This window comes from Oncorhynchus masou, chromosome 27 (genome assembly GCF_036934945.1).
Source record: "Oncorhynchus masou masou isolate Uvic2021 chromosome 27, UVic_Omas_1.1, whole genome shotgun sequence".
NCBI classification, from domain to species: domain Eukaryota; kingdom Metazoa; phylum Chordata; class Actinopteri; order Salmoniformes; family Salmonidae; genus Oncorhynchus; species Oncorhynchus masou.
The window spans coordinates 16,651,512-16,667,392 of NC_088238.1; the positions used below are offsets into that span (position 1 = coordinate 16,651,512).

The window sequence follows — 15,881 nt, forward strand, 5'->3', positions numbered from 1 at the left end:
CTCTCTCTCTCTCTCTCTCTCTCTCTCTCTCTCTCTCTCTCTCTCTCTCTCTCTCTCTCTCTCTCTCTATCCTCTCTCTCTCTCCTTCTCTCTCTCTCTATCCTCTCTCTCTCCTTCTCTTTCCTCTCTCCTTCTCTCTCTCTCTATCCTCTCTCTCTCCTTCTCTCTCCTCTCTCTCTCTCTCTCTCTCTCTCTCTTCTCTCTCTTTCTCTCTCTCTCCTCTCTCTCTCTTATCTCTTTCTCTCTGTCAGAGAGTGAGCCAACAGGTTATAGCAGCTCCACACCCCCCCTCTCGAACTGTTCTCATTCATTCACTCTACCTACTCACACACACTTCTTCTCTCACACACAGTACACAATCTACTGTATGTGAGTGTTGCAACTACTTATTTTACGGAATACAATACAATACAATCTCGGATTCTTACTTCTCCCCTGTGGGCACTTCTAAACTTTTTCTCTGGGATTTTTTTCTCTCACAACCTGGCAACCCATAGAGAGCAGCAAGCAGCAGTTGCCAGAACAAGTTGCCAGAACAAGAGGATGTGTCCTATCCCTGCAGAGGTAAGCAAGAAGCTTTTAGGGGCTCTGTGAGTGGGCCACTACTTTCACTGTCTCTTACTGGCTATGTCTCAAATGGCACCCTACTCTTTATATAGTTACCTACATTTGATTAGAAAAGTAGTGCACTATATAGGGAATAGGGTGTAATCTGGGAGACACCCACTGTCTCTGCCAGTTCTAAAGTTAACACCCAGCTACAGTCTGGTAATTGTGGAACAAATTTGGAAACTGTTATTTTCTGAATGCACCGTTCCACTCAATATAGTTTTCAAAGAGAGAAAACTAGCAGAGCTAATGCAGCTGAAAAGGCTTTGGCAGAAAATGGAAGCATTTATATCTATATAATGTGTTTAAGGAGCCTTTCCCCCACTTTATGTTCAGGAATTCATTGCATTCCCAGCATTACTTGTGCTTTGAAACATAATGTCTGAGGCAAGAGGGAAGTGCATTGTAGCATTAAAGCAAAGAACCTGTTGCGGACTGCCACATCCACACTGTGTAGAGGGGAGGCCAGCACAGGAACACTCTTAGACAACAGGCTTCTAAAAGGGTTCTTTGACTGTCCACATAGTAGAACACGTTTTGGTTCCATGTAGAACCCTTTTTGGCTCCATGTAGAACCCTCTGTAGACTGGGTTCTAGATAGAACTCAAAAGGGTTCTTCCTGTAACCCAGAAGGGTTATTCAAAAGGTTCTCCTGTGAGGACAGCCGAAGAACCCTTAAGGTTCTCGATAGCAGGAGCACATGAAGGTCCTGTTGTATCTGAGAGCTGGAGCATAATGTGATGAGCCTGGAGTGTACTATAGGGAACTCCCCATGTGTAGACATGTCTGTATAGAATAACTAGCATTAGGAAGTGGTGATAAAATGGAATCATAATGATTCATTACTTTTTAATATTGTGTGTGTGTGTGTGTGTGTGTGTGTGTGTGTGTGTGTGTGTGTGTGTGTGTGTGTGTGTGTGTGTGTGAGTGTGAGTGTGTGCACGTGTATTTTGTGTACATGTTTATCTTGATAATACTACATATCCCAATTTCTGGGAGTCACATATACTACAGCTTGAGGCACACACACACACACACATACTCACACGCTTGTGTTTGCACCCTATGTGTGTGTGTGTCTTTTTGTGTTTGTTTGTGTGTGTGTGTGTGTGCCTTTTCAATGCTCCCAATTTCACACCTGCAGGGATAATCCTCTGTGATGTGAAAAATGCCATTATGTAGAAATAGCTGACATGCGGTTGGACTTGTAGGGCATGTGGTACCAAATGGAGAAAGAGAGAGATGGAGTATTATATAGGGAGAGATAGCATGGGAATGGTAGCGAAAGAGAAATGAAGTTGGAGAGAGAGAGAGACCATGTTTATGTCCTCTACATTTAATCCACTCTGAGCTGTAATACACTAACTGGGGCCAGACAGACACAATACCCTCTCCAGTGCTTAAGGTGAGGCTGCCAGGCTGGACACAAGTGATTGCATTGTGAGAGCGTTGCAGGGACGTTGTCAGAGGTTGCTGCCTGCTGCTGACCTGCTTGTGAGTGTAGCCTTTGCAGAAATGCCCCTTCTGCATCTTCAGAGTGAGGCCTGGTCCATTGCTGATTAAGAGTCCATAGAAGTGTGCACTTACATCATTGCAGACCTGGGTCAGCACAGTACATAATATGTCAAGTACTTTCAAATGCCAGCAAGTATTTGAAGCGCGCTTGAATTAGCTTGGAGTTTGCACTTTCGGGACTATGTATTTGGTTCCATTGTACTGGGCAGCTTAATCAATCTTAGCTCAAGTATTATATTTGGATAATTGGTGAAGTTGAAAGAAGCAGAGGGTTCAATTGGTGAAGTTGAAAGAAGCAGAGGGTTCTATTGGTGAAGTTGAAAGAAGCAGAGGTTCTATTGGTGAAGTTGAAAGAAGCAGAGGGTTCAATTGGTGAAGTTGAAAGAATCAGAGGGTTCAATTGGTGAAGTTGAAAGAAGCAGAGGGTTCAATTGGTGAAGTTGAAAGAAGCAGAGGGTTCAATTGGTGAAGTTGAAAGAAGCAGAGGGTTCAATTGGTGAAGTTGAAAGAAGCAGAGGGTTCTATTGGTGAAGTTGAAAGAAGCAGAGGGTTCAATTGGTGAAGTTGAAAGAAGCAGAGGGTTCTATTGGTGAAGTTGAAAGAAGCAGAGGGTTCAATTGGTGAAGTTGAAAGAATGTTGACAGAGGGTTCTATTGGTGAAGTTGAAAGAAGCAGAGGGTTCAATTGGTGAAGTTGAAAGAAGCAGATGGTTCTATTGGTGAAGTTGAAAGAAGCAGGAGGGTTCTATTGGTGAAGTTGAAAGAAGCAGAGGGTTAAATTGGTGAAGTTGAAAGAAGCGGAGGGTTCTATTGGTGAAGTTGAAAGAAGCGGAGGGTTCTATTGGTGAAGTTGAAAGAAGCGGAGGGTTCTATTGGTGAAGTTGAAAGAAGTGGAGGGTTCTATTGGTGAAGTTGAAAGAAGCGGAGGGTTCTATTGGTGAAGTTGAAAGAAGCGGAGGGTTCTATTGGTGAAGTTGAAAGAAGCGGAGGGTTCTATTGGTGAAGTTGAAAGAAGAAGGGTTCTATTGGTGAAGTTGAAAGAAGTTCTATTGGTGAAGTTGAAAGAAGCGGAGGGTTCTATTGGTGAAGTTGAAAGAAGCGGAGGGTTCTATTGGTGAAGTTGAAAGAAGCGGAGGGTTCTATTGGTGAAGTTGAAAGAAGCGGAGGGTTCTATTGGTGAAGTTGAAAGAAGCGGAGGGTTCTATTGGTGAAGTTGAAAGAAGCGGAGGGTTCTATTGGTGATGTTGAAAGAAGCGGAGGGTTCTATTGGTGAAGTTGAAAGAAGCGGAGGGTTCTCTTGGTGAAGTTGAAAGAAGCGGAGGGTTCTATTGGTGAAGTTGAAAGAAGCGGAGGGTTCTATTGGTGAAGTTGAAAGAAGCGGAGGGTTCTATTGGTGATGTTGAAAGAAGCGGAGGGTTCTATTGGTGAAGTTGAAAGAAGCGGAGGGTTCTATTGGTGAAGTTGACCCAGATGAAGCCCACTCCTGGAGAGGGAAAAAGCACTTTCAGTGGAGACTCACCATTGAGCTTTTTAAGTCTAGGAAGAAGGGTCCGGAAAACCAGCCTTTACTGTAAAAGTAGGCTCTTGTTGCAAACCAGTTTGTTTGCCTTACTGTCTGTGGCTTGTAACTATGATATACAGATGTCAGATCTTAATTTGATCACTCTTGTGTTGCTGAGAATGCTCTAACTTGTAGTGTATTTGAGTATAAAAAAGGCTTCTAAAGTTTGTAATTTTCACCTTTAAATTTCAGACTTAATTTTCCCTAACAAGAAATGTATCAACCCCAACAATAATGTCCATTAATTATAATCCACATAATAATTCATAATAATGCCCTGTTGCTGCAGGATTATATTCCTGTTGTAGCAAGCTGCCCAAACGAAGATCCTACATCTGTAAACTGATGTCAGGTTTCTACAACTGTGAGTTTCTACACTCTAACATGTAAAGTATGTAGCAGGATACAAGCAGAGACAGGACTGGCTTGGATTGGTATGTGAATGGAGAGGTGTTGTGTATCTTCTGGGTATGCTGTGTAACCTCTGGCAGCTCTCCCATCTGACTGGCTGTAAACTCAACATGCCTCTCTAACAGTCAAACACTCTGACGTTATCTGGCCAGGCCTTCAAACTGCTAGGAAATAAAACCATGGGGAGAAATGTTCGGATTTCATGTCTACCTGAAGTTGATCTGAAGTTGATCAGGGTCTAGAGAGGTGATCTAGCAGGGTGGATGGTTTGATGGAGGGATGGATGGTTTGATGGAGGGATGGATGGTTTGATGGAGGGATGGATGTTTTGATGGATGGATGTTTTGATGGAGGGATGGATGTTTCGATGGAGGGATGGATGTTTTGATGGATGGATGTTTTGATGGAGGGATGGATGTTTTGATGGAGGGATGGATGTTTTGATGGATGGATGTTTTGATGGAGGGATGGATGTTTCGATGGAGGGATGGATGTTTTGATGGAGGGATGGATGTTTTGATGGATGGATGTTTTGATGGATGGTTGTTTTGATGGAGGGATGGATGTTTTGATGGAGGGATGGATGTTTTGATGGATGGATGTTTTGATGGATGGATGTTTTGATGGAGGGATGGATGTTTTTATGGAGGGATGGATGTTTTGATGGAGGGATGGATGTTTCGATGGAGGGATGGATGTTTTGATGGATGGATGTTTTGATGGAGGGATGGATGTTTTGATGGAGGGATGGATGTTTTGATGGAAGGATGGATGTTTTGATGGATGGATGTTTTGATGGAGGGATTGTTTTTGATGGAGGGATGGATGTTTTGATGGAGGGATGGATGTTTTGATGGAGGGATGGATGTTTTGATGGAGGGATGGATGTTTTGATAGAGTGATGGAGAGATTCAGAGATGGGGTGAGGGGTCAAGGGGGAGGTGTAGCTCTATCTGGTATTTGTATTTACTAGCTGAGCTAAGACAGACTTGACACACACACACCTACTGTAGGGAAAGGCAAAAATACAGAGATACTATAAATGCCATCTAAAAATCACAACCTCACCATAGCTCACCATAGATCACCATAGATCTATTGACCTTTTCTAACCTCTAAAAGTCTAAGCCGTTGGGGAGGCTTTTACCAGGCTGACATATGGAGTTGTTTTAAGATGGTCATACCATGGATCATTCAGCTATTTGATATTTTACAACCCCTTTGGAACTCGTCCACCTCCCACCGCAGATGAGGAAGGCCGATGTACGCGGAAAACCCTGATATCTCCAGCTTAAACCTTTCTCATTATGTTACTTAGAGTGATGCAGGGGGTGCGTCAACAGACTCTTAAGGATCAGAAATGTTGTCTTTTAAATGTATCTGAAGCGCTGTCTTTGCAGAAGCACCTTTTAATGTCACGTCAGCAAAGTAGATAGAAAATTCCAATTGGCCTGAAATGTAGAGTAGCCTTGAGGCTACGCTCTCCTTCCGGGGACTCCATGACCTGGAATGCATGCACTTTCTCTTCTGAAGTGTGTGTGTGTGTGTGTGTGTGTGTGTGTGTGTGTGTGTGTGTGTGTGTGTGTGTGTGTGTGTGTGTGTGTGTGTGTGTGTGTGTGTGTGTGTGTGTGTGTGTGTGTGTGTGTGTGTGTGTGTGTGTGTGTGTGTGTGTGTGTGTGTGTGTGTGTGTGTGTGTGTGTGTGTGTGTCCCCCCTGAAGGGAGAGATTGGTGGAAACAATCATTAACCTTGGAATGGAGACCCAATTTACCTTCATAGACAGTTAATACGTATTCCTTCCCAGACCTGATGACTGGGAGGAACACTTAAGGTTTCACCAGACACACTTCTCCTCTCTGAAATGTATTGCTATAGTGCAGGCTGTGACATGTATTTTAATGCAAAGGAACCATATTTCATGGTCTGGTCACAGAGAACTTGATGTCTATTAGATTGTAGATTAGGGACCGCACAAAGAAATGCTGACACACACACACAGATGGACACACAAATATACAGACACACACACATACAAACACACACACAGATGGACACACAAATATACAGACACACAACACATACAAACACACGTGGACACACACACATGGACACAGATGCATACCTACAGGTGGAGATAAGAGCTGGACACAGATGTCTGTAATTACAGATTTTCTTTGGTGTCGCGATCAAACTCAACATGCACACACAAACAAAACACACACACACTGGTCGGCAAGAGGATATCGATTGTTCACACATGGTTCTATTACAGATTTGCTAAAGAGTACACACACACACACACACACACACACACACACACACACACACACACACACACACACACACACACACACACACACACACACACACACACACACACACACACACACACACACACACACACACACACAGAGGAAACAATTAGCTATGGTGTCTTAGCCTAGCTCAGGGATTAATCAGACCTGGTATGTGAGTTCCAGGGCTATGAGTGGGAGAAGGCTTCAGGGCAGGGGGCTCGACTAATCTCTTCCCCAGGATAGGTGTTCTGGTCTGGGGGACCGTGGCAGGCCAGGTATGCCTCAAAGCCGAGGTGATGCTATGGCTCCCATTCCAGACGACCTTGATTCTGAGGGAATGGTTATGCAGTTTAGACTATATGGAATATAATGTTCAGGACCAGGAAGTAGACTTGGGAAAAATCTGGGCCTTAGTTATAGGCTATAACTTTATCTCATAATTTGAGATAGGTCACATTGTCAGGAAAAAGGCCCATATGGTAGTTAACTAACTGTTATCTACTGAAAGGGATAGGCATGATTCACCATCTGAAATGTCATGGCTTTGATATGATTTCATGAATACTGTGAATATTTTACTATCCCGATGGTTTTCAGTTGCTTAGAGCAGGGTATTGATTTAGTATATCAGTGTTGTTCGCTGTGAGATGGTGAATGTTCATTGTGCCTAATTGCTTAGCTTGTTTCAAGGGAGCTGTCGACAGTCTCCATAGTAACAACCTTGGTACTGACGTGTTGTAGACAGGAGTATATTCATGGCCATGTGCACAAATAGAAGTCCTGCCGTGAAGCCTTGATCGCCCAGCTTTCTTACAAAGTGAACATTCGTTAGGGGTCCACATTGTGGTAGCCATGTTCAACTGTGTGAAACAGCACACTGACTGTTAGCTACTGAACGGGATGTGCGTGATTCACCATCTGAAATGTCATGGCTTTGATATGATTTTGTGAATATTTGACTATCGTGATGGTTCTCAGCTGCTTAGAGGAGGGTGTTGATTCCTGCATGGGAAACAAATGAGTCAGCTGAATATAGGTATATGTAAGTGTAGCAGATATTATCGTGAATCATACTCTCATGAAGATAGAGACCTACCTGAGACTTCTAAGGCCAAGGCCCCCAGACCGTGAGGATGTCCTCTTTCTGGCCTGACATGCTGACCTGGGATCAGTCTGGTTCAACATGTGACAGTGTTGTGTAGAAAACACTCATGTATGGGCCTTGTTTAACTGTTTCACTTTGTTGCTTTCAGAAAAGGTAGAAGAGTCTGAGCTGAATCTTAACGAGGACGTGGATCTGTCGGAGGAGATCTGAGGAGACGACCAGGAACAGGAGAGAAGAGGAGGAGAAGGAGGGATAAAAGAGGAGGAGGAGGACAGAACATGGGCCATTCCTGCTTGTGGATTTTTCTGCTGTCCCTGTCTCTCTCCCACCAGGCAGTCACTGAACAGGCAGAAGGTATTGGATTTGACCTCTTTCTCTCTCTCCATCCCTCTCTCTGCCATCTTCTCTCCTCCCTCTCACCATTTCTCTCCTGACCATTCCCTTTCCTCAGCTTTCTCAACATCTCTCACTATCTCTCTCTGTTTCTCTCTCTCTCCGTCTCTCTCCCCCTCCTCTCTCTCTCCGTCTCTGTTCCTCCTTATCTATCTCACCATTTCTCTACTTGTTCCACTTATCTCCCTGTTTCTCACCAAACCCTCCTCTCATTATTTATTTCCATCCCACCCTCCATCTCGTTCTATGTGTCTCCCCACCACCCACTTACCCTTTCCTTTCTTCTCCTCTCTCCATCCTGTCCTTCTGCTCCTCTCTCCATCCTGTCCTTCTCCTCCTCTCTCCATCCTGTCCTTCTCCTCTCTCCATCCTGTCCTTCTCCTCTCTCCATCCTCTCTCCATCCTGTCCTTCTTCTCCTCTCTCCATCCTGTCCTTCTTCTCCTCTCTCCATCCTGTCCTTCTCCTCTCTCCATCCTGTCTTTCTTCTCCTCTCTCCATCCTGTCCTTTCTCCTCCCCTCTCCATCCTGTCCTTCTTCTCCTCTCTCCATCCTGTCCTTCTCCTCTCTCCATCCTGTCTTTCTTCTCCTCTCTCCATCCTCTCCTCTCCCCGTCCTGTCCTTCTCCTCTCTCCATCCTGTCCTTCTTCTCCTCTCTCCATCCTGTCCTTCTCCTCTCTCCATCCTGTCCTTCTTCTCCTCTCTCCATCCTGTCCTTCTCCTCCTCTCCCTCCTGTCCTTCTCCTCCTCTCCATCCTGCCTTCTTCTCCTCTCTCATCCTGTCCTTCTCCTCTCTCCATCCTGTCCTTCTTCTCCTCTCTCCATCCTGTCCTTCTCCTCTCTCCATCCTGTCCTTCTCTCCATCCTGTCTCTCCATCCTGTCCTTCTTCTCCTCTCTCCATCCTGTCCTTCTCCTCTCTCTCCATCCTGTCCTTCTCCTCCTCTCTCCATCCTGTCCTTCTTCCCTCTCTCCATCCTGTCCTTCTTCCTCTCTCCATCCTGTCCTTCTTCTCCTCTCTCCATCCTGTCCTTCTCCTCTCCATCCTCTCCATCCTGTCCTTCTTCTCCTCTCTCCATCCTGTCCTTCTTCTCCTCTCTTCATCCTGTCCTTTCTTCTCCTCTCTCCATCCTGTCCTTCTCCTCCTCTCTCCATCCTGTCCTTCTTCTCTTCTCCCCATCCTGTCCTTCTTCTCTCTCCATCTCTCTCCATCCTGTCCTTCTTCTCCTCTCTTCATCCTGTCCTTTCTTCTCCTCTCTCCATCCTGTCCTTCTCCATCCTGTCCTCCTCTCTCCATCCTGTCCTTCTTCTCCTCTCTCCATCCTGTCCTTCTCCTCCTCTCTCCATCCTCTCCTCTCCCAGTCCTCTCCTTCTCCTCTCTCCCTTATGTCCTTCTCCTCTCTCCCTCCTGTACTTCTCCTCTCTCCATCATGTCCTTCTCCTCTCTCCCTCCTGTCATTCTCCTCTCTCCAGCCTGCCCTTCTCTCTCAGTCCTCTCCTTCTCTTCTCTTCATCCTGTCACTCTTCTCCTCTCTCCATCCTGTCCTTCTCCTCTCTCCATCCTGTCCTTCTCCTCTCTCCATCCTGTCCTTCTCCTCTCCATCCTGTCCTTCTCCTCTCTCCCTCCTGTTCTTCTCCTCTCTCCAGCCTGCCCTTCTCCTCTCTCAGTCCTCTCCTTCTCTTCTCTTCATCCTGTTCTTCTTCTGTTCTCTCCATCCTGTCTCTCTTCTCCTCTCTCCATCCTGTCCTTCTTCTCCTCGCTCCATCCTGTCCTTCTTCTCCTCGTCTCCATCCTGTCCTTCTTCTCCTCTCTCCATCCTGTCCTTCTCCTCTCTCCATCCTGTCCTTCTTCTCCTCTCTCCATCCTGTCCTTCTTCTCCTCTCTCCATCCTGCCCTTCTTCTCCCATCCTCTCCTCCTCTCTCCATCCTGTCCTTCTTCTCCTCTCCATCCTGTACTTCTCCTCTCTCCATCCTGTCCTTCTTCTCCTCTCTCCATCCTGTCCTCCTCTTCCTCCTTCTCTCCCATCCTGTCCTTCTTCTCCTCTCTCCATCCTGTCCTTCTCCTCCTCTCTCCATCCTGTCATTCTCCTCCTCTCTCCATCCTGTCCTTCTTCTCCTCTCTCCATCCTGTCTCTCATGCTCCATCTATCTGTTTCAGACACAAGTGCTAGACTAAATAATGTCTGTGTGTCCAATATGTCTAGACACCTGGATGGACTCGGCAGGTAGACAGTGATGCAGACTCAGTCACTCTTCCATCTTTAGACAGGGCATTCTGAACATCTGGGAGCCCCCTGTTCACCACTATCTGTCAGACTACAGTCTACTGTCAAATCTTGGCCTTAGGTTTGGTACTGTACATCATACCTGTGTCAAATACATATGTCAAATCTGTTCAAATACTTTAGCTGGGCTTCATTTGGTTTGCCCGGTACATCAGAACCAATGGCATAGTCCCAAAAGTGCAAATTCCAAGCTAAATCAAATGCATGTCTGCTAGTGGTTTACTGTACACAGCTTCCGATGTTCTTGGATGCCATGGAAGGTTGAATTAGCCAATCAACTGGCTAAAGATTAACTCTCGGGGTGGAATCTGATTGGCAGCCAGTAATGCATTTTTTAAAAAACTTTCCAACTATTGGAATGAAACAATGTTTGTGCAACACCTAACAACCTCGCTGAGAGGTTCTGACCTCAGTGTAATGGCTAAGGTGCTGAGGTTGAGTCCCAGGTCAGGCTTCCCCTTGAATCTGCAGCAGTACTATAATTCTATGCTTACGGTGTTTAACTGACAAACTGGGCTTTGATTTAAACACCAACATCACTGACTCTCATGTTCTGTGAGATTAAATGCATTTAAATATTGTTTTTAATGTTACCTCTTTCCCAAATTAGAACTTAGATGGTGTGCAGATGGAATTTTGTCTAATACACCAGCCTGGCTGGCAGCTGTGTTGAAACGAGAGGAACCAACTCAAGACTAAAGCCTGTCTGGAAAGTTACCATTGGAGTAGCAACTGTTGCCATTCTTGGGGCTTGTTCTCTTTTGTCAAAGATTCACACATGGATCCAAGTTATTATGTCCCAATATTAGAATGTAGTGAATAATGAACAGACTATTGACTGTACTGTATTGTTAGATGATGATATGTAGCAACTAGGTGGATAACAGTGGACAGGTGCTGAACTATAATGACCCTTCACCATGTGTTGTCTTGCAATTCTAGACATGTGGTTCTCACCTGCCAGACACAGTATACAGTCTGGACAATTTATCTTTTCCCCTCAGTCTGTCTATCTGTCAGTCTGTCTATTTGTCTGAACAATTTATGTGTTTCCTCTCTGTCTCTCTGTCTGGACAATTTACATTCTTTCCCATCTGTTTGTCTATCCATCTGCCTGTCCGTTCGTCGGTCCGTCCTTAAGTCAGTCTGTCTATCCATCCATCCATCCTTCAGTCAGTCAGTCAGTCTGCCTGTCTGTCTGTCCATCCTTCAGTCAGTCAGTCTGCCTGTCTGTCTGTCCATCCTCCAATCATCCAGTCCATCCATCTGCTGACCGTCCGTCAATCTGTCTGTCCGTCAATCTGTCCGCCCGTCAATCTGTCCGCCCGTCAATCTGTCCATCCTCCAGTCCATCCATCTGTCTGTCCGTCCGTCAATCTGTCCATCCTCCAGTCCATCCATCTGTCTGTCCGTCCGTCAATCTGTCCGTCCGTCAATCTGTCCGTCCGTCAATCTGTCCATCCTCCAGTCCATCCATCTGTCTGTCCGTCCGTCAATCTGTCCGTCCGTCTGTCAATCTGTCCGTCCTGTCCGCCCGTCAATCTGTCCATCAATCCATCTGTCTGTCCGTCCGTCAATCTGTCCATCCTCCAGTCCATCCATCTGTCCGTCCGTCAATCTGTCCGTCCGTCAATCTGTCCATCCTCCAGTCCATCCATCTGCCTGTCCGTCCGTCAATCTGTCCGTCCGTCAATCTGTCCGTCCGTCAATCTGTCCGTCCATCAATCTGTCCATCCTCCAATCCTCCAGTCCATCCATCTGTCTGTCTGTCCGTCAATCTGTCCGTCCGTCAATCTGTCCGTCCGTCAATCTGTCCATCCTCCAATCCTCCAGTCCATCCATCTGTCTGTCCGTCCGTCAATCTGTCTGTCCGTCAATCTGTCCGTCCGTCAATCTGTCCGTGTATTCTCTGCTGTTTCTCTGCTGTTTCTCTGCTGTTTCTCTGCTGTTTCTCTGCTGCTGTGTTCCATAGTTCACTTCCTCCATTTGAAGGGTAAACAGTTCACACTGACATTACACTAAACTAGTGGAAGAACTTTCCTGCCCTGGCGTGGTTTGCTGCCTTTGTGAAGCTTGACTTAGGAACCGTGCTCAGTCATGACTCACACTGTCGTTTCCCATGACCTGTAAAGGTTTTAGCGTCACAGACTCCATTACATGGCGATGTGGCCAGCTCAGTCATGACTCACACTGTCGTTTCCCATGACCTGTAAAGGTTTTAGCATGCGTCACAGACTCCATTACATGGCGATGTGGCCAGCTCAGTCATGACTCACACTGTCGTTTCCCATGACCTGTAAAGGTTTTAGCATGCGTCACAGACTCCATTACATGGCGATGTGGCCAGCTCAGTCATGACTCACACTGTCGTTTCCCTGAAAGGTTTTATGACCTGTAAAGGTTTTAGCGTCACAGACTCCATTACATGGCGATGTGGCCAGCTCAGTCATGACTCACACTGTCGTTTCCCATGACCTGTAAAGGTTTTAGCGTCACAGACTCCATTACATGGCGATGTGGCCAGCTCAGTCATGACTCACACTGTCGTTTCCCATGACCTGTAAAGGTTTTAGCATGCGTCACAGACTCCATTACATGGCGATGTGGCCAGCTCAGTCATGACTCACACTGTCGTTTCCCATGACCTGTAAAGGTTTTAGCATGCGTCACAGACTCCATTACATGGCGATGTGGCCAGCTCAGTCATGACTCACACTGTCGTTTCCCATGACCTGTAAAGGTTTTAGCATGCGTCACAGACTCCATTACATGGCGATGTGGCCAGCTCAGTCATGACTCACACTGTCGTTTCCCATGACCTGTAAAGGTTTTAGCGTCACAGACTCCATTACATGGCGATGTGGCCAGCTCAGTCATGACTCACACTGTCGTTTCCCATGACCTGTAAAGGTTTTAGCATGCGTCACAGACTCCATTACATGGCGATGTGGCCAGCTCAGTCATGACTCACACTGTCATGACCTGTAAAGGTTTTAGCGTCACAGACTCCATTACATGGCGATGTGGCCAGCTCAGTCATGACTCACACTGTCGTTTCCCATGACCTGTAAAGGTTTTAGCATGCGTCACAGACTCCATTACATGGCGATGTGGCCAGCTCAGTCATGACTCACACTGTCGTTTCCCATGACCTGTAAAGGTTTTAGCATGCGTCACAGACTCCATTACATGGCGATGTGGCCAGCTCAGTCATGACTCACACTGTCGTTTCCCATGACCTGTAAAGGTTTTAGCATCGTCACAGACTCCATTACATGGCGATGTGGCCAGCTCAGTCATGACTCACACTGTCGTTTCCCATGACCTGTAAAGGTTTTAGCATGCGTCACAGACTCCATTACATGGCGATGTGGTTACATGGCGATGTGGCCAGCTCAGTCATGACTCACACTGTCGTTTCCCATGACCTGTAAAGGTTTTAGCATGTCACAGACTCCATTACATGGCGATGTGGCCAGCTCAGTCATGACTCACACTGTCGTTTCCCATGACCTGTAAAGGTTTTAGCATGCGTCACAGACTCCATTACATGGCGATGTGGCCAGCTCAGTCATGACTCACACTGTCGTTTCCCATGACCTGTAAAGGTTTTAGCATGCGTCACAGACTCCATTACATGGCGATGTGGCCAGCTCAGTCATGACTCACACTGTCGTTTCCCATGACCTGTAAAGGTTTTAGCATGCGTCACAGACTCCATTACATGGCGATGTGGCCAGCTCAGTCATGACTCACACTGTCGTTTCCCATGACCTGTAAAGGTTTTAGCATGCGTCACAGACTCCATTACATGGCGATGTGGCCAGCTCAGTCATGACTCACACTGTCGTTTCCCATGACCTGTAAAGGTTTTAGCGTCACAGACTCCATTACATGGCGATGTGGCCAGCTCAGTCATGACTCACACTGTCGTTTCCCATGACCTGTAAAGGTTTTAGCATGCGTCACAGACTCCATTACATGGCGATGTGGCCAGCTCAGTCATGACTCACACTGTCGTTTCCCATGACCTGTAAAGGTTTTAGCATGCGTCACAGACTCCATTACATGGCGATGTGGCCAGCTCAGTCATGACTCACACTGTCGTTTCCCATGACCTGTAAAGGTTTTAGCATGCGTCACAGACTCCATTACATGGCGATGTGGCCAGCTCAGTCATGACTCACACTGTCGTTTCCCATGACCTGTAAAGGTTTTAGCATGCGTCACAGACTCCATTACATGGCGATGTGGCCAGCTCAGTCATGACTCACACTGTCGTTTCCCATGACCTGTAAAGGTTTTAGCATGCGTCACAGACTCCATTACATGGCGATGTGGCCAGCTCAGTCATGACTCACACTGTCGTTTCCCATGACCTGTAAAGGTTTTAGCGTCACAGACTCCATTACATGGCGATGTGGCCAGCTCAGTCATGACTCACACTGTCGTTTCCCATGACCTGTAAAGGTTTTAGCATGCGTCACAGACTCCATTACATGGCGATGTGGCCAGCTCAGTCATGACTCACACTGTCGTTTCCCATGACCTGTAAAGGTTTTAGCATGCGTCACAGACTCCATTACATGGCGATGTGGCCAGCTCAGTCATGACTCACACTGTCGTTTCCCATGACCTGTAAAGGTTTTAGCATGCGTCACAGACTCCATTACATGGCGATGTGGCCAGCTCAGTCATGACTCACACTGTCGCCCATGACCTGTAAAGGTTTTAGCTGCGTCACAGACTTTAGCGATGGCGCTCAGTCATGACTCCATTACATGGCGACTGGCGATGGCCAGCTCAGTCATGACTCACACTGTCGTTTCCCATGACCTGTAAAGGTTTTAGCATGCGTCACAGACTCCATTACATGGCGATGTGGCCAGCTCAGTCATGACTCACACTGTCGTTTCCCATGACCTGTAAAGGTTTTAGCATGCGTCACAGACTCCATTACATGGCGATGTGGCCAGCTCAGTCATGACTCACACTGTCGTTTCCCATGACCTGTAAAGGTTTTAGCATGCGTCACAGACTCCATTACATGGCGATGTGGCCAGCTCAGTCATGACTCACACTGTCGTTTCCCATGACCTGTAAAGGTTTTAGCATCGTCACAGACTCCATTACATGGCGATGTGGCCAGCTCAGTCATGACTCACACTGTCGTTTCCCATGACCTGTAAAGGTTTTAGCATGCGTCACAGACTCCATTACATGGCGATGTGGCCAGCTCAGTCATGACTCACACTGTCGTTTCCCATGACCTGTAAAGGTTTTAGCGTCACAGACTCCATTACATGGCGATGTGGCCAGCTCAGTCATGACTCACACTGTCGTTTCCCATGACCTGTAAAGGTTTTAGCATGCGTCACAGACTCCATTACATGGCGATGTGGCCAGCTCAGTCATGACTCACACTGTCGTTTCCCATGACCTGTAAAGGTTTTAGCATGCGTCACAGACTCCATTACATGGCGATGTGGCCAGCTCAGTCATGACTCACACTGTCGTTTCCCATGACCTGTAAAGGTTTTAGCGTCACAGACTCCATTACATGGCGATGTGGCCAGCTCAGTCATGACTCACACTGTCGTTTCCCATGACCTGTAAAGGTTTTAGCATGCGTCACAGACTCCATTACATGGCGATGTGGCCAGCTCAGTCATGACTCACACTGTCGTTTCCCATGACCTGTAAAGGTTTT

General features: G+C 46.6%; 1 protein-coding gene across 1 annotated transcript in view; it reads left to right on the forward strand.

Moving 5' to 3' along the window:
- The first annotated feature begins 279 nt into the window (after window positions 1-279).
- The window catches only part of col7a1l (collagen type VII alpha 1-like), a 120,420-nt gene continuing 104,818 nt past the window's right edge, over window positions 280-15,881 (forward strand). The window contains 2 exon segments of the mRNA XM_064939347.1: window positions 280-564; window positions 7,645-7,850. Of these exon segments, the coding sequence (XP_064795419.1) occupies window positions 7,775-7,850 (76 nt within the window). The 5' untranslated portion in view covers window positions 280-564; window positions 7,645-7,774.